The 25837-nt window shown below is 47.4% G+C and overlaps 1 protein-coding gene across 2 annotated transcripts in view; it reads right to left on the bottom strand.

The window, feature by feature from the left end:
- The window catches only part of CLPB (ClpB family mitochondrial disaggregase), a 139427-nt gene extending 114949 nt beyond the window's left edge, over nucleotides 1-24478 (bottom strand). For both annotated transcript variants that reach the window (XM_073333693.1, XM_073333684.1), the window contains exons 1-3: nucleotides 23857-24478; nucleotides 19021-19072; nucleotides 3871-3957 (exon numbers count right to left, since the gene is read on the bottom strand). In XM_073333693.1, the coding sequence (XP_073189794.1) occupies nucleotides 3871-3957; nucleotides 19021-19072; nucleotides 23857-24418 (701 nt within the window). In that variant the 5' untranslated portion in view covers nucleotides 24419-24478. The remainder of the gene's footprint in view (nucleotides 1-3870; nucleotides 3958-19020; nucleotides 19073-23856) is intronic.
- Between the last annotated feature and the right edge of the window lie 1359 nt (nucleotides 24479-25837).

Below are 25837 nucleotides of genomic sequence, written 5' to 3' on the forward strand. Positions count from 1 at the left end.
TTGGTGGGTAAGCAAAGGGAGGGTGATCCAGACATGTGGGATTGCAGCAGAGAGGGCATGAAGCTGAAAGTGGGAGAAGGAGATGGAACTGGGGAAGAGGATAAAGTGAGAGGATTGGAAAAAGTAAGACGTGAGAGCAGCGGTGAAAGCAGAGACATATCACAGATGCAGCAAGATTAAGCATGGCCTAGTGAGCAAGGACAAGGAACACTCATTAAGAGATAGGGAGCCAAGGGAGGGACTCAGTTAAAAGCATTAGCAGGTGTGGACAGGGATGCATTACGTGAGAAAGGGCACACGTACAAATACATAACCCTAGGACTAGCCCCTGCTCCTTTAAGAGAGCATTATGGGATCTTTAAAAGGGAAAGTTTCACAGTGGGACACACACATGTAGAGATTTGACTAGAGTTGGGGTCCCTTCCTTCTTACTGAAACTCCTTCTGGAGAGCCACTTCTTTCACAGCACCTCCGGGGTATCAGCTGACTAGGGCCTCTGCTCGGCTCTGTCATTTATTTGTGTTAGGTGCGAACTGCTCATTTCAGTGCAGAGTGGGGATCGACTGTTGGGAGGGAGGGGGATGGACAATGGAAATGAAGCTATAAACTGGCATGGTGGAACTAAAGGAATTATAGATACACATAACAAATAAGCCACGTGCCTATCAACACCCTGATCATGTTGCATCCCTTTCCCAAACGCTCTGTGTAGCTTTGTTCTCTTAGGTTGTACACTATCCAGGGAAAAGACTTTGCTTCTGACACAGAACCCCTCTGCTGCCTTGGTGAAGTCATTTAATCTCTGTGCCTTTAGTTTCCGCCTCATCCATAAAACACAGACAGCACGCCTACTAGTTACAGTGCTATCTACTGTGCAGAGGCCCTGGTACAAGTAGGCATCAGGAGGCAGTCTAGCTGGATGAGCACATAAGATCTCTTCCCCTACAACACACTTGAATGCAAATGACTTGCTAAATTCAAGAATCACCTTCCTAGTCCTCCCCACAACCCTCCAAACAGCCCTGCACATAATGGTGCAATTATGGTGGACAGGAGCCGGCAATTTATGGAGGCTGCTATTGCAAACCTAGCAGCCTCCATAAATTGCAGACCTACCCCAGAACGGCTAGGGCGGCCCAAACACTGATAAAGGGGCCCAGGGTTTTGTGACCAGATCATTAGACTCCTTCCTTCCTTCCCAATGAGCTGCAAAGGGCCGTCCAAACCTCTGCTCCTAAAGCAGCCAGGTCTCCATTGTGGATTAGATTCACAACGGAATAGAAGGGAACTAGCACTGGCTGGGACAGCTGCAAAGTACTGATCTATGGAGTGGTTTTATACACAAAAAGCATCAACAGTGCAGTGAAGACTCGAAGTGCAGTGCACTCCAGAAAGCGACTTTGTAAAGATGGCATTGTGAGGCTGATGTTTATTTTCTCTCAGTGACTCCAGATTGAACATGCTCAGACTGCCAGCACCATAAACTCCCGTGGCATCTGAATGCCAACCTGAGATCTTTGCTCAAGTACCAGCAACACCTAAAACATATGCCATCAGAACTTAGTTCACAGTTCTGCTGATGTGTCATTTCTCATACTGATGTTGTCTCTGCTGGGCTATGAAGGGCCACAAAGAGTAAAAACTTACTTTGGTCAATAACATCTGCTGCTATGGCTGGATATACAGAGGTGACAGGTCTATTAAGTAAGGAGGACCCGTTTTTGCATCGTCACTTGTCAGAGTAGAGAGACACTTTAAAAAATTCATCACCCTGCAACTGTTAGCGTAAGTCAGACAATGCAATTAACTTAGGCCTATAGGTGCCAGAAAGCATGTTGCCCAGATCACTATTAAGCATGTGTGCAGTTTGATTGGTCAGCATGGAGGGGGCTAACATCTTTAACCTGTTCAGGTAATGTTGTTCCCACCCCACCGCAAATGGAGCTTTACATAAGAGAAAAAGAAAATAATTACAATATGTCCAGAAACCCAAGAGGCACCTTGCACTGGAAAGGATATGTATAAATATCTAGAACTCCATGGGCAAACCTGTGTCACAGAATCAAAGCCATCAACTCAAGAGTGCTCTTTTAGATCCATTTCCATAGTACCTCAGCCCCAAACTGCATATCTAACACCAGGGCCAGGCTCTCTTTAGGAGTCAGATTAAATAGGTCAGTATTTCTAATGCATTTGCGAGTGGGCAACTTGGAGGGAATTTCAGACATTCTTTGTGTCGTTTTCCAGCTCAGTACATTTCCTGGCCAATGGCGAAACCCCATTGTAAGGCTAGAAAGAGCAGCAGAGGCCAGATTCGCTCCTGGTGTTACCCCAGTGATGCCAATGGAATAGTTATGCTAGGGATGAGTTTAGCACTAGTTTATGCTTGCTTCCATAAGGAAGTGAAATATCTAATTAACCTTTCATTATGTGTACAGATGAGTCATATTGAGTTTCAGATAGTCAAGGGCTTTGTTTTAAATTATAGGCAATAATCATCCACAATGCATGGCAAATAAACCTGATTCGCCCAACACAGCTCAAAGCTTCAGTCTTTTTGCCAGACACCCAAATAAGAAACCCAGTTGTTAGTCTTGTGCTAGTGCATAAAGAGACTAGACTGGGTCCTGAAGGCCTTTTCATGCCTAGAGGTTTTTGTCACCAGTTCTACCTGATTTTATGCTATGTATCTTAAATAATAAAAAGGGTGATCCATCTGAGGTAATTATTGTACCATGAACAGTCTTTCTCCTTGTCTCCCTTCTAGCTTTTGCACCTCCTCAAGCCCTGTTCTGGTCCACTAGTCACTTGGAATGGTCAACAATCGTCACACTCCAACGCTGACCATTGTCCATCAGCGAAGGTGGGAAGCTCCAAATCCATCCCTCTGCGGACATGCAAACAACGAGGCCCGTTGCTGCTCGGACATCAAAGTTAAACAAACAGACCCAAGCCCCCGCCTCCCTGCCCATCTTAAGGAGCTCCCCGAGGAGGTCACGACTTTCAGCTTGTCATCGCACACATCAAAGTTTGCACCACACACGAACTCGGCACACGGATTCGAATCGTGTCGCCCGAGAGCGGATATTCAGCTTTTGTGCCCCGCTTTAATCCTGTGTTTTCCCAAGTAATTAAGCCTTTTTGCTTATGAACTTGTGACTAAGTAAAGCATCTCTGAGAGGTTGTAACATCAAAGCTCATTCTACCGTCTGTCCCACGTTTTCTAAAATTGGATTTCTCTTTCTCTCTTTTTTTTAAACAAAAACTAATTGAATTTAGTTGTAGACTGAATATATTTAAGAGTGCCTTTAAAGGTTACCAGAAGCCACAGTGATCATCCTGGGAACTAAAGAGGTCGGACACAGAGTCAGCCCTTTTGGTTCATGAAGGCATAGCATGAAAGCCACAGCACTCGCCCCACAAGCTAGGGGAGAAACAGCAAATCCTACTGCAGCAACTTGAGACTTTAGCTGAGTTACTGAAACAGTGCGACCTGCACCAGTATCACTGCCAGGCTACAGTCTCATCAGATCTCAAGATACACAGGTTAGGCCTGATCAGTGCTCGAATGGGTGTCCTCCCAAGAAAATAAGAATGCTGCAAGGAAACGGCACTGGTGATGCAATGCATAGAGCTCTCCTCTTTCAGCCAGTAAACCAGTTGGGTTCTTGGTTATCATATAGTACATAGGTAAATGAAAAGTATAAATATATGGTTTGAGATTTAACCAGCAACCACATCAGAGAACTGCACAAGAGGGAGACTCTGAATGCAGGTTGTTTAGATGGAATCCATGTAGGTTTATCAAAAGGAGAACACAGCATAGCAACTTACCCAGGATGGTGATAAACTACGTTGAAAAAAACTTACCTAGAATTTCTGTTTATAGCTGCTACCATGAGGGCTGTCCAGCCAAGCTTGTGCCTAGCATTCACATCGGTTCCTTCCAACAACAACCTACACAAAACAGAGAGAGACGGCGTCATAAGATTTTGTTTCTCCCCCATAGACATAGGCAAGGGTGCTGAATGGATCAGGGGGCTGGGAACAGAATACAGAATCTTTCATCTCAAGGTCACTAGTTTCAATGCAGCCCCGGGCAATAATGACTGAAAGTTGTTATGGTCTGACAGCTCTTCAGCAGCCAATAAGAAATGAATTGATGGGTCTCAATCCAATTCCTAGCAGACAGGTAACATTATAACTAGCCGGCCTGAATCCTTTTAAGGTTGCTCTCATGGATCTTAACAATTCACCAGTATGCTGAAGGAGGAGAAGCTGGTTGATATACATACTGATGGACTACTAGAATTTTTGTGCTGAGTAATGGCCATAAAGGATTCAAGGCTGGGTATCATTGGAAGGCCAGCAGCTCTTGAAATGCCACATACTAACATGGCACTATTTTGGAGCATTCTCGCATGACAGTAAAAGCCTCATAGAGGCATCAAACAAACCTTTGGGCTCTTTCAATAAAGATCTCTCCACTCCTTTTGGACCACTTTCCTAACAGACTCCTAGCATCCATTACCAAACTAGTTCTTACCTGGCTACTGCTAGCTTTATTTCTTAGTCTCCTCTACATTCTGACTCTCCTCAGGGTTATGGTCCTCTACCCCTGCCTCTAATCCTATACCCCTAGTATTATTAGCTTAGACCCTATTTGCAACTGATCCCAAGCAGTAACCTAGAAAGCGGTTTTTCTTTGTTATTCTTGTTATAGTACTGAGTAAGTCTGATTTCTTTGTTAATGGCCAAGACTTTTACATTATAAAACCATGGTACATCCACATCTTGAACACTGAGAGCAGATCTGGTCTCCCCTTCTCAAAAAATATATATTGGAATTGGAAAAGGTACAGAGAAGGGCAACAAAAATGATTAAGGGTACGGAACAGTTTCCATTTGAGGAGAGATTAGTAAGACTAGGACTTTTCAGTTTGAAAAAGAGACAACTAAGGGGGGATATGATAGAGGTCTATAAAATCATGACTGGTGCAGAGAAAGTGAATAAGTGTTATTTACTCTTTCACATAACACAAGAACCAGGAGTCAACCCAATGAAATTAACCGGCAGCAGGTTTAAAACAAACCAAAGGAATCAGAGTAACAGCCGTGTTAGTCTGTATTCGCAAAAAGAAAAGGAGTACTTGTGGGTGCCACAAGTACTCCTTTTCTTTAAACCAAAGGAAGCGCATCCTCATGCAGTGCACAGTCAACCTGTGGAACTCGTTGCCAGGGGATGTTGCGAAGGCCAAAAGTATAACAGGGTTCAAAAAATAACTCAATATGTTCATGGAGAACAGGTGCATCAATGGCTATTAGCCAAGATGGTCAGGGACACAACCCCACGCTCTGAGTGTCCCTAGCTTCTGATTGCCAGAAGCTGGGAGTGGACAACAGGGGATGGATCACTTGACTGCCTGTTCTGTTCATTCTCTCTGAAACATCTGCCATTGGTCGCTGTTGGAAAACAGGATATTGGCCTAGATGGACCATCGGTCTGACCCGGAAGGCCATTCTTATGTTCTTAATTAGGCAGGCCAAACAAGAATTTGAAGAGCAACTCAACTCAGCAGAAGACTCAGTAATTAACAGCAAAAACTTTCTAAGTACATCAGAAGCAGGAAGCCTGCCAAACAAAGTGGGACCACTGGACGACTGCGGGGCTAAAGGGACACTCAAGAAAGATGAGGCTGTTACAGAGAAGCTAAATTAATTCTATGCATCTGTTTTCACTGCAGAGGATGTGACAGAGATTCTTGCACTGCAGCCATTCTTTTTAGGTGACAAATCAGAGGAACTGTCCCAGATTGAGATGTCAGTAGAGGAAGTTTTGGAAAAAATTGATACATTAAATGGTAATAAGTCACCAGGAGCAGATGGTATTCACCCAAGAGTTTTGAAGGAACTCAAAGTTGAAATTGCAGAACTAACTGTGGTATGTAAACTATTGCTTAAATCAGCTTCTGTACCAGATGACTGGAGGGTAGCTAATGTGACACCAGTTTTTAAAAAAGGCTCTAGAGGCGATCCTGGCAATTACAGGCCAATAAGCCTGATTTCAGAATCAGGCAAACTGGTTGAAACTAGAGTAAAGAACAGAATTATCAGACATGTAGAGGAACATGATTTGTTGGGGAGGAGTCAATATTGCTTTTGTAAATACTGTAAAGGAAATTATGCATCACCAATCTATTAGAATTCTTTGAAGGGGGTCAAGAAACATGTGGACAAGGGTGATCCAATGGATATAGTGTACCTGGACTTTCAGAAAGCCTTTGACAAGGTTCCTCACCAGAGGCTCTTAAGCAAAGTAAGCAATCTTGGGATAAAAGGTCCTCTCATGGATTGGTAACAGGTTAAAAGACAGGAAACAAAGGGTAGGAATAAATGGTCAGCTTTCAGAATGGAGAGAGGTAAACAGCAGTGTCCCCCTTGGAGACTGAGTCTGTTATGTGCATCTCCCAAACCCCGAACAGCCAAACCACACCGATTCCACTGCAAAGGGGCCCCGCATAGCCATGGAAAAGGGACAGATCTGTCCCTAAGAGGTATTGACTCTGTCTCCCTTCATCTTAGTGGAGCTTTAACTCTGAATCTCTTAGGTCTTGTCTACACTTATAACACTATATGGCACAGCTGCGCCGCTGTAGCCATTCACTACATTCTAGTGAATGTAGAATTCTTCCATTCACCTAGCACTGTCTACATGGGAACTTAGGTCAGCTTAACAATGCCACTTAGGGAGGGGGATTTTTCACACTGCTGATTGATGTAGTCAAACTGATCTAATTTTCTAGCATAGACCAGGCCTTAGTTTTACCCCTTAAGACTGCTGTATGTCTGCAACTGCCAGAAGTTTTCAGCCATCCCTCCCTCCAAACTCTGTGCACAATAGGGGTATAAAAAGTTAACTGGTTAAACTATTAAAATTATATCTGTTAACTGAGGTCCCTCTGGCTGACTGGAGTGGGGCGGCCGGGGCTGGGGTTGCTCCAGTCAGCCGGAGTGGCCGGTGCTGGGGCCCGGCCGGAATCCGGCTGGCGCAGCTAGGGCTGGGGTCCCTCTGGCCAGCCGGTGTGGCGCAGCCGGGGCTGGGGTCCTTTCGGCTGCGACGGGCCACCAGGGTTAACGGTTAAGGCCGGTTAACAGTAACCCTAATGCTTACCGGTTAACCAGTTAACCGTTTAACCTTTTACTTCCCTAGTGCACACAGTGAGCATGGACAGTGAGCAGGCTAAATCTTCTGGTTAATGACTTCTTGGATAGTTATGTTCAAGAGTTAGTGATGTTGAAATGGACCAAGATCACAACAGGGATACAGTCAGCGCTAAGGACATCTTAGATGGGTTCATAGTTCAATGGGCCAATGACAGGAACAAACTCTTGGGAGCCCACGTATTTATCAGACGAACAGACTTCCAAGTAAATATTTACCAGATTTCTATCACACTCACTGTAAAGTCACTAATCCAGCCGATTTTAGTCACTGCATGAAAAAATGGTGCTGGCACCCTAACTCTGACGTGGTCCAAGCAACCTGTCTTTGTTCATCCTTGAGATATGTCTTCCACCTCCCCCCGCACCTCCTTCCATTCTTGTGTCTAATCACTGGAAAGAGGCAACAGAACTTTAAGCACGTCCTTGCAATCTGAAGAGCTCTCTTAGATACAGGTTGGTAGAAAGAAAAAAACATCCCTGACTATTCCGAATTCTCTCCTGTCCCTGTGTAAGGCACTGTAAGTGCTGGAGCACATGAGGCATGGCAGCCTGTGTGCAGTGCAGATTGTTATCTTTAGTGAGCAGCTGTGTATCAGGGCTGTGTTTACAGTAATAACAGAGACATGCTGGGCTAGTCTGTCTCAGACTCATGGCCACTGCTGGACGCGGCGGTTAAGTGTCTCGCGCAAAGTGGCATTGCCTGCAGCATGAATCCACACCGCTGCTCCATCTGCAAACTTCACTTTACACAGTCCCTTTGGATAGAAATGGAGTGCCAATAATCCCAACAAAGGCTTCCTCAGAAGGATCTTTGTGTGATATTGTCTCCTCACAGAGTTTTAATGCCAAGCTGCCCACTTCAGAGAGTCCCAGCTTACTATAGCCCCATGGACCAAATTCAACCCTGACTTCCAATGAAGTTAATGCAGTGGTTCTCAAACTAGGGCCACTGCTCGTTCAGAGAGAAAGCCCCTGGCGGGCCAGGCAGGTTTGCTTACCTGCCACATCCGCAGGTTCGGCCAATCGCGGCTCCCACTGGCCGCGGTTCGCCACTCCAGGCCAATGGGGGCTGCAGGAAGGGTGGCCAGCACATCCCTCGGCCCGCGCCACTTCCCGCAGTCCGCATTGGCCTGGAGCGGCGAATCGCAGCCAGTGGGAGCCGCGATTAGCCGAACCTGCGGACGCGGCAAGTAAACAAACTAGCCCGGGCTGCCAGGGGCTTTCCCTGAACAACCGGCGGCCATAGTTTGAGAACCACTGAGTTAATGCATCCACTCAAACCAGAGCTGAATTTGGCCCCAAATCAACAGGAGGTAGAGGAAGAAAATGGTATCATTTCACATCTGATTCTTTATCATCTGACTTTAGCCCAAAGTCCTTTATGTTTATACCTAATTCTTTCACCCACCACCGATACACAGCCACTTCCTGCCATCCTAACACTGCACTGGGCAGAGAGGGCTGGGCCTCTGAGGTGGCACCGAGCACTCTCTCTGTCTTAGAGGTGCTGGGCTGGCTGGTTCTTGCTCGCGTGCTCAGAGGCTAACTGATCGCCATATGTGGGGTATGGAAGGAATTTTCCCCCAAGTCAGATTGGCAGCGACCCTGGGGTTTTCCACCTTCCTCTGCAGCATGTGGGTGCGGGTCACTTGCCAGGATCATCTGGGTGTATTGCATTAAATCATTTCCCTACCATCGCAGGGGCCTCGAGCACTGGTCAGTCCCTCCTATTCTCTGCCCATGGCACACAACATTCTGGTCTCCTGTGGGTCTCATTTACTGTGGTCTCATTTCAGTTGTTGGGTTTAGTGTGCGGGTGCTGAGTGGGGTTGGTGGCCTGTGAGATACAGAAGGTCAGACCAGCTGACCTGGTGGTTCCATCTGGCCTTAAATTCTAGGGCTCTGAGGCCATAGTTCAGTTATGACTCAGAGAAAAGAGTGCAAGCAAACCATCTCACTTTTTCATTTTGTTTATTCTGACCATTTGAAAGCACTTTGTGCATAGTCAGTTTCACAGTTTCCCCTGTACAGTCAGTCAGGCAATTTTCCCTGTTTGGGTGGGTCTTTCACTCAGTAACAGGGGCAATAAAACACTTTATTACATGGCGAAATGCTACTAGAACCCTACAAAACTGGCAGAATGTAGGGGTGGGCAGGTCTGGCATGTGAAACTACTTGGTTTTTTACAAATAAATAATAGTGCCTGGCTTTTATCTAGTATCTTTCATCAGAGGGGCTCAGAATAGTTCACAGAGAATTGCCCCATTTAAGTTAACTGAGGCCCAGGAAAGTTAATTGTCTTTCCCAGTCAGTGGCAGAGCAATGAACAAGATTTCCCAGGTCCCCTATACTAGCAACAAGAGCACTGTGACGCCCTGAAAACCCTCAAGTGTTTGCTTTTACATCTCATGCAACCTGCTGCACAACACCTTTGTAAGTGCCTGCTCTGCGCTGAATTCCAACGGGACCCCCTCAGCCCTACTCCTCATCACCAGAAGGGCGCACCTCCTACTGGGAAGGACGGGCGCAAAGGCACCGCTTCCACTAAGAAAGCATTCACAGCTATGGAGATTGTGAAACAGTGACAGGCTTTTCCTAAAAACTGCTCTGGAAATTCATTTATCAATATATACCATGTGTTCTTCTTTCATGATCATTCAACTGTTGATGGCCCGGATGCCCCAATCAAACCTCCTATGAAAGACCACACACCCATGTGAAGGGTGCTGGAGTACTCGTGAGAGGAGCTGATTACAGGGTCAAAGCTAAGATATAGGAATTAATCAAGCAGTTTTCCATTTAGGAACCCAGCTTAAGTAATCTGAAGCACGTGGAATGCCAAATGATCAAATCTAGTATGAAGAATTACTAGAGTCACATCATGTAGGGTAATATGCATTGACATTTCATTTAGGAGCATTTTTTTAAATCACTGCAAGATGCCGAACAACTTAACAGATTTGCTAGACAACTGAACTTTATGTTCAGGGTGCGTGAGTCTATCATTAATATTTTCCCAGCCTGATTTAATGATATGACAATCGATAAAGTGACGACCACTGTTCAGATCCTAGACAGCCAAATGTATTTACCAGCCGGGACATATTTTTTAATTAAATAAAATCCTCTGATCAATGCTAGGATGTCTATCGGTATTTTAACCAAATAAGATCCAGGGTGCTCACTATTAACAATTTAACACATACATGCGCTTCCAACAATATGAATATCATCATCACGTTTTTGCATGAGACAAACACATCCTCAGCTGTTGGGTACACGGGGAATCAGTGTCAATAAGTAAACATCTGGGGTGTGAACTGATGAAAGGCTGAGCTTCTTAAAGGGTTTCAAAAGAATCTCAGGATTATCAAGTTTGGACTCAGTTTGCTTTGGTGTCAAAGAGTTTGGACATTTCTCTAAGCCAAGCTGGATAGTTCACAAGGACGGATTTTCTTGTGAAATTTCCAGTACATTTGCTTCCTTGAGAACACAGTCTCTCTCGTGGTATTTGGGCACATCTGGTTCCAGTCCTATATGAAAACTGCCCTTTGCCTAGATGGTAACAATGCAAAGATCCACCAGTAACTCTGTACAGGGCAACATCTCCTTTTAAATAAGAAGAGGGTTTGATATGACTCAATGATCCGACCAACAGAGGATCTTGAGGTGCTCGAGATGAGTGTGAGGGGAGAGTGACACACATTGCTTTTGGAGTAGACACTATTTTGCCTTGAAGTAAAAAAGAGCTAAAACTCTGACTCTTTGATCCATCCAGAAAAGAGATAAAGGACCCAATTTCCCTGTCGCCGAGTATCTCCTGTTGCAATGCAGCAACTTTCCTTCTCCCCCATGGCTGCCCCTAGACAGATGTGGCTTCTATTCATCCCTCCTATCCCATGAGTTCTGGGTGAGTAACTCAGTGACACTGCTGCTTAAAGCCAGAGCCCAGAGGGCATGTTTGAGTTTGTGCTCAGAGCCTGGGAGCATGCCCAGCTCACCCTCCTGACAGGTGGAGGAAGAGGAAACTGGAAACTTGAACTTTTGCAACAACAATAGCTTCTGTTTCTCTCGGTCGCTTAGACATTTCTCCCCCCCCCCAATATGTTACTGTTTAACAGCAGGGGTGGGTCACTCTCCTGGGACTTGCCCTCAGTTTTGCAACTTTAACTGCAAGAAAAAACAGTATATTTCAACATTACAGAATACGCTCTTCTTCTAAACTCTGGTGAAAGAGTCTATCCATCCAGGAAAACTACTTCAGCCACTGCAGAAACCTCTGATCATGCTCTCGTGTTCCTAGAGGCAGGCTGCCTGAAGACTACATTTGCTTCTGAATCCTTTAGCAATCATCTAATGGCCAATAATTACTGCCTTGGTACAGTACAATTATTCTGTATATAGAAACCAATCCAAAACGTTATAAGGAATCAACACAGACAGTTAAACCACAGCACAGGGAGAGAGAATGTAAGACGTATAGGTGAAGCAGAAGACAGATATTTTCAACTGAAGTCTGAAATGACATGGAGGAAGACAGACAAACTCCTCCTAGCCGGAGGAGTTGCAGAGGAGAAGGCTCTTATACCAAGTGTGATGAGACTGTCTGAAGGGACAAAGAGGAGCCTATTGCTATATAAGCAGAGATGGTGAGCAGGGAGTAGAGAGACAGGCGACAGAAGGAAGCATGCTGGAGTAAGTTCAGAGGGCTTTGGGGGACAGAAAGGGAAAGAACTATATCCAGAAACGAACAGGAAGCAGCGGAGTTGTTTAAGGAGGTGAGTGGTATCTAAGTAGTAACCCACTGCTGAATGGAGAGAGAGACAATCAGGAGTCACAGAAACCTCATTTTTACTTTTCATGTCTTACTACACATGCCATGAAAAGACCAGGAGGACATGGTGACAGATGAGAGATTTGAAACACGTATGATTCAGGAGGTGGCTAACATGTTCCATGACCCACATGGCCAATTTTCCCTCAGGTGAGAGGAAAGGAGAAAGAAGTTACAGCCACACACGACAAGCTGGAGCCTAGTGCAATGGGATGCTGGTTCATAGCGGGGCTCTGACCGAGACGCTATAGTCATACAAATAACAACATCACTGCTGGAAGATGTTCAAATGCTACAGCACCGAGCAGGCTAACAGAGCCAAATACTCTCATGCAGCTGAATCCCTTCAAAATGATACGATGTGCACATCTCACCTAGCGCCTGTTACTGTTAGTTACCCGTGGTGCTGTGCAAATGCAGAAGTTATTATGCGTCAATCATCATCACATACACACACAGCTTTAGAGATTAGAACCTCGCCCCGACCTTGTTGGCTAATAGCCATTGATGGACGTATTCTCCAGGAAGTTACCTAATTCTTTTTTGAACCCAGTTATACTTTTGGCCGTCACAACATCCCTTGGCAATGAGTTCCACAGGCTGACTATGCGTTGTGTGAACAAGTACTTTCTTATGTTTGTTTTAAATCTGCTGCCTATTAATTTCATTGGGTGACTGCTACTTCTTGTGTTGTGTGAAGGGGTAAACACCTTCCTATTCACTTTCTCCAAACCATTCCTGAGTTTTTCTCAATCAGAACCTCCTTACTTGTCTCCTTTATAAGATGAACAGCCCCAGTCTTTTTAATCTCTCATAGAGAAGCTCTTCCATCCCCCTAATAATTTTTGTTGCCCTTCTCTGCATCTTTTCCTATTCTAAAATATCATTTTTGAGACGGGGCGACCAGAACTGCACGCAGTAGTCAAGCTGTGGGCATATCATGGATGTATATAGTGACATTATGATATTTTCTGTTTTATCATCTATCCCTTTCCCAATGGTTTCTAACATTCTGTTCGCTTTTTTGGCTGCCGCTGCACACTGAGTGGATGTTTTCAAAGAACTATCCACAATGACTCCAAGATCTCTTTCTTGGGTGGTGACAGCTACTTTATACCCCATCATTTTGCATGCGTAGTTGGGATTCTGTTTTCCAATGTGTATTACTTTGCGTTTTTCAACACTAAATTTTATCTGCCATTTCTTCGCCCAGTCACCCAGTTCAGTGAGATCCCTTTGTAACTCTTCGCAGTCTGCTTTGGACTTAACTATCCTGAATAATTTTGTATCATCTGCAAATTTTGCCACCTCACTGCTCACCCCCTTTTCCAAACCATTTATGAATATGTTGAACAGCACTGGTCCCAATACAGATCCTTGGTACATACCCTGCTATTTCCCTCTCTCCACTTTGAAAACTGACCGTTTATTCCTACCCTTTGTTGCCTATATTTTAACTAGTTACTGACCCATGAGAAGACCTTCCTTCTTATCCCATGACTGCTGAGTTTGCATAAGAGCCTTTGGTGAGGGACCTTGTCAAAGGCTTTCTGAAAGTCCAAGTACACTATATTGACTGGATCACCCTGTTCCACAAGCACAGGATTATAGCTGAGGTGGGAAATGAAGAGGCTGAGCGGATGAATTCCTAAGTAACTAGGATGCAGTTTTCATGCAAAGCTCCTTGATTGTAAAAAGCAAAGGGGTGAGAAATGCAGGAAACAGCAGCAGAATTATGTCTAAGTAGAAACAGTCTAAGGGCTTCTTGTGGTGTCAGTGGAGTCTTTAAAAGGTTAACTTGGCTCTTCCTAGTTATTTAAATCAAGGATGGCCAAATGTGGCACAACACACAAAGGCCAGAAGAGATTTCTAAAAGGAAAAAAAAAACCCACTGCTCCAAGTCTGGTCTTTCTAACCGTGTATTGTATAGACTTGAACAGCATTTCAGTGCCTGCTGTAGTCGGTCAACTCTTTGGGGCAGGGACTCCCTGAGTCCGTACACTGGTAAGCACAGTGTCAGCACTCAAACAGATTCATCTTTCTGATGGCAGTACTGCCTTTGGAGACTACAGGTCCCAGCACACAATGCGCCACCTGCATCTGACTGGAGGCATTGCATGCTGGGATCTGTAGGCAATAAGGGCCACCATGGTATCAGAGAGGATGGTGTCTGCAGTCTCTTCCCTTTATTGTATATTAGGTGCAGCCCTGTGGCTCTTTGAGAGCTGCCAGCATGCCCCCTTGACTGGGCAGAGCTGGAAGTACTTGCCTTACATGATTGTCACACAGTCATAGATTATAAGGCCAGAAGGGTCGCACCAGACCATTTAGTCTGATCTCCTGCGATCCACAGGCCCTCAAACCCTACCTGGTTACCCCTGCATTGAACACAATCACTTGAATTGAAATAAGTGTCACAGCCCTCAGGAAACTCAGCTATTATGTGCCACAGGCAGACCAGGGGGCACCAAGGCCCAGACATTGTCTGTCTGTTTTGGAATTATTATGTATTGTTTGTCTTGCGCTACTGCCCAAAATCCCCAGTCCTGGAGCAGGCCCCCGTTGCTCTCGGAGCTGCACAGACACAGAACAAAGAGATGGCCCCTGCCCCAAGCAGCTGACAATCTATAAGATGAGAGTCAACAGGTGGATACAGACAGCTGGGGGAGGACCATGAAACGACGAGACTACATGGACATTGAAAGTTCAACTGAAACACGCTGAACTGCTTGACACAAGGTAGGGATGGCCAGTCACCCAACCAGTTTTCATTTTTCAGCAGGTTTTACAGAGCCCAGTTAAAATCAATTCAGAGACAATCTCAACTGATCAAAATGTCACCTTTTAAAAGGGCAGGTCAAGTTTCTTGACACTTCCTTGCTCTGAAGGAAGAATAGCTCCGTGCCAATCTCCTGGTCTGCTGAACGTTTAAACATGCAATGCCGGCTACTGCCCGCTGTTACAAATTGCCCTGATAACAGTGTGTTGACACATGTACTTTGTTTCTATGAGCCAATATCACACAGCGCTTATTAGAATACTGTTCCATCATATTTATTCGGCTAAGGAACTCTGCTGCAAGCCCATATTTTTGTAGATGGTTTATTAAAAAATAAGAGTGAAACACTGAGAATCAATATTAATACTGTATATAAAGGCAAAGGGGATGGAGGCAGTATTTCCTCAAGCTTTTGCTTCTTGCTTCCCCTTGCCTCTCCTCCTCAACACACACAGATCAACAGAGGTTGGGGAAACTAAACTATCCAGAATAATAGGTATTGTCTGCAGTTATGGCTAAATACATACAGGGCCTGAAGTTAATGGGAGTTGGCCATCCGCTCCAATGGGACTCAGATCACTCCTCAAAGGGGAATTTATTTTTATTTTTAATGCAAAAATCAACCTACATTTGCTTCATTGGGACCAGCTGACACAAAGGTAAGAACCTGACAGACAGTCAAGACAAGACTCCATGGACTCAAGCCTCCCACTGGCTTCCAACATACATATCCCTGCCCTCTCCTCTAGTACCTCCTATGTCTGAAGAACTGACTGTTGCCAGCAGACCTTGTACGCCACTGCCTAATCTCCACCTTCACTGAAATCCTCACCCCCACCCCCACAATACAGTAGCTCATTTCCCTATGGCTGACTGAATCCCCAGCTCTTCAGATTGCAGTGCACACAGAATACTGCTGCCCGCCTCCTTGCACATACAGACACGCAGTCCTCAAATGTTCCACTGGTTCTTCGTTCCCTTTAGGATCCAGTCCAAAACTACCCTCTATGTCTATGAAACCCTCTGTGGATTTTCTTAAACTCACCGCCCTGCCACCAGGGGGGCTCCCTATCCCTAGGCTACTCTTCCCCTCTGGCCACGACTCATGCTAGCGCTATCATGTGACAATGGTAAAGAACCAGAGAGAGAGAGAGAGTAATTTTCTTCCAACACTGAACAAGGAACTCGGTCGGAATAAGGAATACAATATTATCCCTAAAGCTCCTCTGTCTCTCTCTCTCTCTCTGCTTCACTGTACAGCTTCTGCCTAGGTCCTCCTCCGCCCCCTGCCCCCAATGTCTGGCTTCCCCCAGCAGTTTTAAAGAAACACAGCTCATATCCTCACAACTGCCTTCTCCGCAGCTCATGAATCTAGAACAGCTCGTCAGTATCTCTCTGCCTCATTGATGCTCCATCTCATGTCAACTAACAACTGAAAAACTGCATCTCTCCCTCACCAGTTCCCCTTCATTTCTCTCTCCTTGCTAGTCGTGTTCGTAGTTGCATTGTTTAACCCTGTAAAATGCTCTGAAGTACAGTTTGCATGGAAAACACTAAACAAAGAGTTGTCCTGTGTTACTGACTTGCAAAAGCAAGAAAGCTGGTCAGCCCCATTCAAGCAATGAGCAAAAACGCAAGCAGCAGACGAAGTCAGTGTGTGCAAGAGAGCCTGGTCCAGTCACTCACAAACATCTGGGGGCTTCTCCCCCCAGTCTGTAAGCTGAAACGACTGAGATGTGAATAATACCAGTAGCCATTCTACAATCCAGGCAATGATCGGTCTCTGTTCAGTTTTACTGGCCCTGCTTAATGAGACAGGTTATGATACAATACAGCACATACATCCTGATTCTTACTGTGATGTCAACTGCATGGATATGCAAGGCACGGCCTGCAATGGCTTAGCCGAGTGCGCTGATTGGGTTTTCAGTGCGTTTTAATAATTATAATACAGTGATCTGAGGCCAAGGGATAAATTACGGTTTAATCAAGTCTGAAATTAAATTTTAAAACCCTAAAGCAGTCTGCCTCCCTGTTGTCTAGCTTGCCACGGAGCCTGGGGCTCAGAGCAGCTCGAGTTCTCTTGCAAAATGAAGTGCACACAGCTGAACGGGGCAAGAATCCATATATACCTATATCCCTATGTATATATACACATACACGATACTGTAATGAACTGGGTTGTGTCTATGAATGGCACTGCCCTCTACTGTGCGGAATTAGAACTGCTCAGCCATGTGTCATGAGCCCTGTACTATTACTAACTAAAGACAATTCTCCTTTGCTCAAGGGAAATGGCCCTGTGCTTTTGGAGGTCTGCTCATGTCTTCACCATAACAAGCAGCATAGCAAAAGCCATCAAGGTCTTGGATGGCTGGAGGGGGCGGGGGCTGTTTTTACATTTATGGTCTATAATTTGTGCCCTATGGCTATCACTGAGAGCATATCTACACTGCTCAGTTAACCTGGGGATTGGCATCTGGGTCTGTGCACTGTTAGCCCGAGTATGAGCATCTCTACCCGTGTTACTGTGTCCTCATTGTTTCTGCCCTTGCCTATGTGTCTGGGGGCATGTCCCATGGTTCTCTGTGCTGAGATGCTCAAGGATTCTTTCCCAGTGAATTGTGCCAACCGCAGGGAATTGTGGGAAGGACATTGCAGGGCTGACAACATGAATATTCTTGCCTGCATCCTCACTGCAAAGTGGGTTCCAGCTGGAGCTAAAACACAGCTCGGGCTTTAACACATACCCCCAGCTGTGCAAGCAAGCACAGCTACAAAACAGAAATACGCACTTGAGGATCGTGTGTGGAGAGTGGGGGAGGGTTGTGCAAAAACACGAGCAGAAACATGGGCTAAGGCTACAGAGTGGGCATCCCCCGAGAGGGCTGGGGGAGCAGTGATCTGGACATGGCGGGGTAGGTCGCTCGGGGCACTAGGAGAGGCAGGGAGTTTCAAGCATAGGGGACACTGTGGAAGGAAGATGGGTGAGGGAGAAAGAAGGAGCAGACAAGAGCAGCTTGGGAGGAGCATCAGCAATAGAAATGGAGGGGCGGTCAGTGGGAAGGAGAGCACAGGCGGGGCAGTGACTGTGCATTACACAGTTGCATAATGCGCAGCAGCAGCAGTCTATACGGACACCAGTGTAAACATGGGAAACAGAGAGAGAGAACACGGTGCACAGCCCTGCCACTCATTGCCCTGGCAAGACTCACAAATCACCCAGACATCACTAAGGAACGGCTTCCTGCAATTACCAACAGCAGAACACATGTGCCAATTAGCTGCACACCAACATCCTACAAGAACCTTGATTTAGGCCAGATCTCAGCCCTCGGGTGCACCAGAACAAGGCTGCTTCCTCTGAGATCCCAGGAAGAATGCAAGGGGGCACCCCTGGGTTGGGGCAGTGACTAAGAGCCATATGGACCCCAGAGAGAGGAAACAAAAGCAGCAGCCTACAGCGAAGAGCTCCTGGGAAGCCGGCAGGCCAGACGGAAGAGGCTAAGTGGAATGATACACAAGGTGGAAGGTTCCTCTGACAAAGGATGAGGCCGTGTGGGCTGTGGCCAGGTGGGGGATGCAGACTGCTCCTCTTGGGCGTCAGATAGTTTTTAGTTGTGACACCTCCCGTTCCTTCCATGTACAGTCCCTGGCAGGGGTGCTCTGGGCACAGGAAATGCATTCATCTGTTAATCTTCCCGGGAACTCACGGGGCCAGACTGATGTCCCCATGTGTGCACAGAACAGTACAGAAGAGGAACCTGCCTGCAGGAGTGAGCGTGTGCGCAGTTTGCACAGCCCATTAGTCCCTGGTTTCCCTGTTGGGACTGTCAACAAGAGCGCCAGGCCCAAGGGTATTTGAGAGATGGAGACACCCGCCCACTAGGAAGTAGACTGAGGCCACTGGCTAGCTTGACACAGTCCCCCAGACAGGAGCAACTCTCAGTAACGACTGGCCTCAGGTAGATCTGAAGCAGTGAGCTAAACACCCACAGTTCCCATTACTGCTGGACTCCTTTCTCCGCATCCTACCAAGCAGCCGCATTACTAGACACCCTGTGAAATCAAAGCAAGCATCTTGGAGGAAAGCAGGAACCATGTGACAACAAAGGGCTCAGGGCAGACTCCCACCCGAGTAGTGATGTTAACACACAGTATAAGTATCCGAACAGTCACTCACCTGTCGACTTCTGAAACGTTGTTGATCCTGGCGGCTTCCAACAGGGCATCTTCTAAGAGAGACAAAGAGGAGAAACCCTAGTAAAGCAGCTGGCAAGAAGCCCACACCAAACGCACATGCATAACCTGCACATGGTACGGCTTATGTCTACAAGGAACGTGAACCCTGGTGCTCCAGGGGCATTATTACACAACACTGGGTAGGTAGAAACTTCCCTATGGGCAGGTTATTCCCGACCTGTCCGCTAGGGGATTTACAGAAACTTCCTCTGAAGCAGCTGGTGTTGGCCCCTGCTGGACGCAGGATAACCTGGTCTGACTAAATGCAGCAATTCCTATATTACCTCATTTTAAAAACAGAGGGTTGGCCTGCGGACTACAGTTCCCAGGATGCAATGCTTCACATTAGCCACTACCATTAGACTCAGGGTGGAGCGCTGCTGATGGAGCGTGTAGCTCCGCAGGTCTGGATGCTAGCGAGGGGGGTTGCTGGCGCGTCAGAGAACATGGTGTGCTGTGTCCAGCCACCCTTGATGTAACACGGAGTTTACAGCAATATGATGTGCACGTCCTCGGGACAGGGGCCAGCACTCCCTGAATGTCAGGCAGCACCTAGCACGCTGTGGGTGGCATGACACACAAATAGAAATGAAGATTACTTCAGCTGGCTGCACCAGCCATCTGAGTTCTGGAGGCTGACACTGTTCTGCAGAGAAGAGAGAGTACTAGAGAGAGAGGGCCCGGGAGCTATTCTGGGACCTGGGAGTGAGTCACTCCAGATGCTGCACCTCTCATGGTTCTGCAGAAAGCAGGGAGCTTGTTTCAGTAAGGGAGGAAGGGAGGACTTTTCCTGTGTACCGCACTGAAAAGCAAACTGACACTTGGGGCTACTGTGCCCAGCGTGAATTATTGGAATCACTAGCACTGGGATCCAAAGCCATTCCATTTTAGAGCCAAACGCTTCAGCCTGAGAGCAACAGCCAAAATGAGAGTGAACATTCCCCAGTAGATTAAGAGCACCACTTTCTGGCTCAACGGAGTAACTACACTGCTCTGCATTTTAACACACACAGATCATCTGTCATGCTGAGTGTCACACAGCACATGCACATTACAGAGAACGTCACTCCTAGACTGAAAAGAGAGAGGCTTTTAGGGGAGATTTAACCAGAGGAAATAACTTAGTGTCTGGAAGGGAAAGGAGCTATTCGGAGTGTAAAGCCGTATGTCCAGTGGAAATGACATGGAACGAGGAACAGTACTGCATAAAGAAAAGGAGGACTTGTGGCACCTTAGAGACTAACAAATTTATTTGACCATAAGCTTTCGTGAGCTACAGCTCACTTCATCCGAAAAGCTTACCTTTTCTTTTTGCAGATACAGACTAACACGGCTGCTACTCTGAAACCTGCATTACTGCATGTGTACAAGTCCCACCAATAACAAGTGACTCTCTGCCTCCTGGTGGATGACCAGACCAGCTCTACCAAGCTGTACTCAGAGATTTCAAGAGTCCCATCGGGAAGACAAGACATCTGAAGCAAAATCTCATGAGAAAGAACTAGATCTGGTACACAGGCTTCTTCCAGTCTTAGATTCAACCCTGAACTGATTCCATTCCCCTCCACAAAAAGCAAAGGGTTTTAGATTCAAAGGTTCTCACTCTGACGAATCTCTGTTGTGAGAGCCCTCCATCTGCCACAAACAATATTCATTTGCAAAAGTACAAAAGCTAGAGGAGTATTCTGGGTATGGACATGCCAGCAAATACATTTAAAGTGGAGGTGGTCAGGAATTTTCTGATGAAAAATGCCAATCTGTCAAAACCAGAAGCATTCAGAGGAAAAGGTTGATTTGGATGAAACTCCTGATTCAAAACATTTTTTAAAGAAAGTTTCTAAATTGTCAAAATGTCCCATTTTGATGTTTTTAAAATGAAGTTTTGTTTTGCTGTTCCAAACGACTTTGTTTCCAAATTTTACTGAATTTATACTAAAAAAAAAGATAAAACTGAAACAATGTAAAAATCAGAATGAAACATTCTGATTGAGCCGATCCAATTTTTATTTTCAGATTTTCAATTCATGAAAATTTTCAAAATTTTGACTTTCCCTCCCAAATTAGGATGAGAAAAAAATTCTAAATCTCAAAACTCTCACGGGGTGGGGGTAGGGAATTTCTCCCGTTCACCTCTAATCTTAAAAGCAACAGACCACTGTTCCCACACCAATGAGTATCCCTCTTGCCTTCTATGGCAGGATTCCCAGAGATTCTGAGCACCCAACAGCTCCCATTGACTTCAGCAGAAGTTGTGGATACTCAGTGCATCTGAAAAATCAGACTCCCTACAGCCTCCATATTCAGAGCTGCTATGCATGCAGCTTTTTACTGCTGGCTGGTTTTTTACTGCTGACTAGTTTAAATCTGAAATTGGGATTTGAGGAAAGACAGGTATGTTACAGAATCAAAGAGAGAGATGTTTGCATGATTATCATTTAAAATGGGGATTTGGAGGGTTGTTTTTCATTTACAGATTCACCTGTAGTGCTAGGAACCCAACACAACAGCACTGGGCTGGTGCACAAGAACCAGAAGGTTAAAGTGACCAGCCTCAGAAAGTGAAACTGACTAGCATACAGCAGTTTAAATGCCTTGGCCAAGCACAAGCAGCATTAATAGAGACAAATGCCGCGGAGTTTAAAAAAATCTTTCAGTTCTACTCATCACTGATCATTAACATTGCTGAGACGGATGGGACTTTTTTATAAAAAATTATGAATTTATCTTGACAATGTCCCTTCAAACAGAGTTTACCCAGGGCCGGGGTGTCACAGTGCAACTATATCTCAGCCAGTTAATGTTCAGCAAGCGGCCTGCAGCCAGCAGTGGGTATAAACTAGCAAACAAAATTCCATACTCAGAGCAAGGGCTGGCGAAAGACACCTGAAAGCCCTAGCTCAGCGGCACAGCTCAGACAACTCCACAATAAAGCAAAAAGAAAAGGAGTACTTGTGGCACCTTAGAGACTAACCAATTTATTTGAGCATAAGCTTTTGTGAGCTACAGCTCACTTCATCAGATGCATGAATGTATCTACTCTACTCCGTGCTCGTGCTCGATACTGCCTGCAGCTAGAGGAGAGGCTGCTGTGTTTTGGGGCCTGTGGCTTTGGAGGAGGTTGCATTCTATCCTCACCAACGCTATTAAGAGCTATGCCATGCAGCACTGTGACCACTGCACAGCCCGAGGTGGAGCCAGATGTGTTGCATTCTAAGGAGGTTAGAAAGTGCTCAGAGGTTCTTCAGCTCCCCTGAAGCAAGACTGGGAGGTTCAGCCCTCTCTCAGGTGACATACAAAGCCTTACCCAAAGCCACAGAATGAGTCAGGGAAAGAGCTGGGAGGAGAACTCAGGACCTTTCATTTCCCAGTCCCACGCTCAGTTCAAACTTTGCAGTCATTAACATAAAAGTCATTAATGATAGCATGTATTAATTTATATAGGAGGACACACAACAGGGATGGGCTTTCTAACCCAGCAACTGGAGCTCATTCCAAGCCCCTGAATAATCCTGCATCTCAACCCCCAGTTTCTGTATAGCATGCACATACCAGACAGCTGATGGTTTGAAAGCTAGCATAGGCTCTCTGTTTGTCTATAAGATAGCAGAGCGGCAAGCAGACTAGACGACAGAGCTGAGCTTTTACTCCCAACTCCAGCAGTGACTCGCTCAGTGACTTTAGGGAGACCACAAACAATCTGCTCCTCAGTTTCCCCATCACGGAGCTGATAATATTGATTTGCTTTGCCAAGGGTTGGGAGACCTAATTAATTAATGTTTGCCAAGTGCTTTGAAACACAAAATGCTATGAAGTGCCAAGCACGAGAACCACTAAGGCCCCAGTCCTGCAAACATTCACACACATGTGGTACTTTGAATATGTGAGCAAAGGGACTATTCCACAGGCTTAAAGTCAAGTGCATAAATAAATGTTTGGGGAATTTGAGAAGCAACAGCTGAGAGGCTGCTATCAATCCATTACTGTGGAAGACACAGATTGCTCAGAATATCCTGCCTCTTGGCCTCACCAAGGTGCGTATATAACTCTTCCACCCCACACATGTCTTAAAATTATCTGCCGCAGCGAACTGCCCTCAGTTAAAATATCAGTGCAACTCCAGCACTGTACTTCTATGCACTGTACACAGGGAGCTCACTTCTTGGAGAACCATTGCACCCCATCGTCTAAGGCTGGCCAAACCTAACAGAGCTCTCCCGCTAAAATAATCTGAAAACACAGACTCTTCCAACACAGAGACTAAAACAATGGATAAATATAGACCTAAGATTGGCATAGCCCCAGAACAACACAGCCTGCCAACCACAGCATGCAGATGCGTTCTGCTCTAATGCGGATGGGCGGTCCACAGATACATGACAGCCAGCTGTGCAGTGCTTCACCTTGAGGCAGGCAAACCATGGAGGGTTGCATTCTGGGAACGTGTATCTCTACAGAAGATGCTTGGCTCATTCTTTGTTTTATGGTAGCACCAGAGCCACAACAGAGATCAGCACCCCTTCGTGCTGACAGCTGTAGAAACACAGGCCATTCCCTACCCCAAAGGGCTTGCATGGGTCCTGCCATCTCCCAGGGCCACTCCCCTCCATGAAAAGATTAGGGCAGCTGCATTTGAGGAGTTGCCCCCCAGAGATCAGGTGATGTCTGGACTCCACTAAAGGCACACAAATGCCTCTAGGCTATTTGAAGCACATCCCCCACTGGGAGCGGTAGGCTTTAACACAGCACAAGTACAAGGCGAGGGGTCAGTAATAGTCACCCTGGGATGCGTGGCCCTTGCTGTAGCAATACACCAGTGCAGCGGCAAATGCAGGAAGCGCGGCCCGGCTAGTCCAGCTCTCCCTCTTCTTCTGATGCCCCGCAGGGACTGGTCTGAGACGAACGTGCCACTCCGCAGCCGGTCCTGGGTACTGCCGCTCCAGCTCCCGGCTGGGTGCCACTAAGGCCGGCGGCTCTGGTGCCCTGGCCCCTGTGGTGCATGGGCCCAGCTCCTGCAGCTCTGGCATCCTGAGCTCTCCCATGCCCAGCTCCTGCAGCCCCAGCAGCCTCTCCAGCTCCCTGCGCCCCCTGGCGGCTGCCCCCAGACACTGCCGCCCCTGTGCTCTGGTGGCCGCGCGCTGGCAGTGCAGCTGCGCCGCCCCGCGCCCCCTCGCGGCCGCTCCCGGGTACTGCGCCGCCCCGCGCCCTCCAGCGGCCCCGCCTCCGCCCGCCGCGTCCGTCAGCGCCGAGGCGCCACGGGAGGGCCTCGGGGGCGGCGGCCGGGCCCTCAGGAGCCGGGCGAGGCCCGGAGGCGGAGGCCTGGACAGCAGGGAGGCCAGCATCGTTGCCCCGGCCCGGCCTCGCTCAGGCCCCTCCGCGGCGCCGGCAGAGAAAAAAACAAAGATGGCGGCCCCCGAGAAAATGCTGCAGAGGGGACGTTGCGTGGGGACGCCGCAGCGGCGCGAACTGCCTGGTGGGAGTTGTAGTCTGTTCGCAGGCAGAGCCCCCCCACGGGCGTCAGGCTGAGGACTACAACACCCATGAGGCCCCTGGGCATACGCAAACAATACTCCCCGCCCTCCTCCCACGCGGCGGTCAGCGGCAGGCCGAGGAGCATGCTGGGGGCCGCGTAAATCCCGAGGCATACTGGGGCACGGTTGTTTTGGTAGCAGGGATGCGGGCGTCCCGCTGTTCTGTCATAGGGCGGTGTGAGGCCCTTTCGCCGGCAGGTGGCAGCACGGCCTAGCGGTTAGCGCGCAGGCCTGGGACCGCGGGGCCCTGGGTTCTAGCCCCGCGCCTGGGCGGAAGGAGAGTCTAGGAGTGAGAGTAGAGGCCCGGACGCCTGGGTTCTGTTCCCAGCCCTGGGAGGGAGCTGGGCTCCGGCCAGCAGGAGTCGGGCTCTGGGGCGGAAGCGTGCGCCAGGGGCTAGCGCAGTGGGGGGTGTCTGGGCCTGGGAGGGGGGGGATCAGGCTGCAGCCCTTACAGCAAGGGCCCCCCAGGGTCTCAGGAGCCCCAACAGTGTGCTGAGGGCGAGGGACATATGGCGATGAGCATGGGAGTCCGTGTCCATTGCTGCGTCACTCAGAGGCCTGTGATTCCCCCATCCGGCCAAGAACTAAGTCTGTGAAACAGCCCCCCATGCTCATTGCTGTGGTTTAATATTCCCCTGCAGCGTCTCAGGGTTGTAGGGGGTCCCCTGCGCCAGGGGGCAACGTTTCCGCCTCTCCGGAGGTGACCTGGCTAGTTGGGGTGAGGGGGTGGGATGTCAGGGAGGCTGCTGCCAGACACCCCCAATCCCTTCCCTGCTTCACCTGTCAGGGATGGTCTAGACGAGTGGTTCTGAACCAGGGGTCTGTGTACCCCCTGGGGGTACGCAGGGGTCTTCCGGGGGCACATCAACTCATCGAGATATTTGCCTAGTTTTACAACAGGCGACGTCAAAAGCCCTAGCGAAGTCAGGACAAACTAAAATTTCATAGCCTGACTTGTTTATGCTGCTCTGTAGACTGTACGCTGAAATGTCAGTACAATATTTATATTCCAGTTGGTTTATTTTATAATTATATGATGAGGAAGTCAGCAACTTTGCCGTACCAGTGTGCTGTGACTCTGATTTTATGTCTGATTTGGTAAGCAAGTCGTTTTTAAGTGAGGTGAAACTTGGGGGTACACAAGCCAAATGAGACTCCTGAAAGGGGTACAGTTGTCTGGAAAGGTGGAGAGCCGCTGATCTAGATAATACTTAGTCCTGCCTTGAGGGC

The sequence above is a fragment of the Lepidochelys kempii genome, chromosome 1 (assembly GCF_965140265.1).
Source record: "Lepidochelys kempii isolate rLepKem1 chromosome 1, rLepKem1.hap2, whole genome shotgun sequence".
Lineage (NCBI taxonomy): Eukaryota > Metazoa > Chordata > Testudines > Cheloniidae > Lepidochelys > Lepidochelys kempii.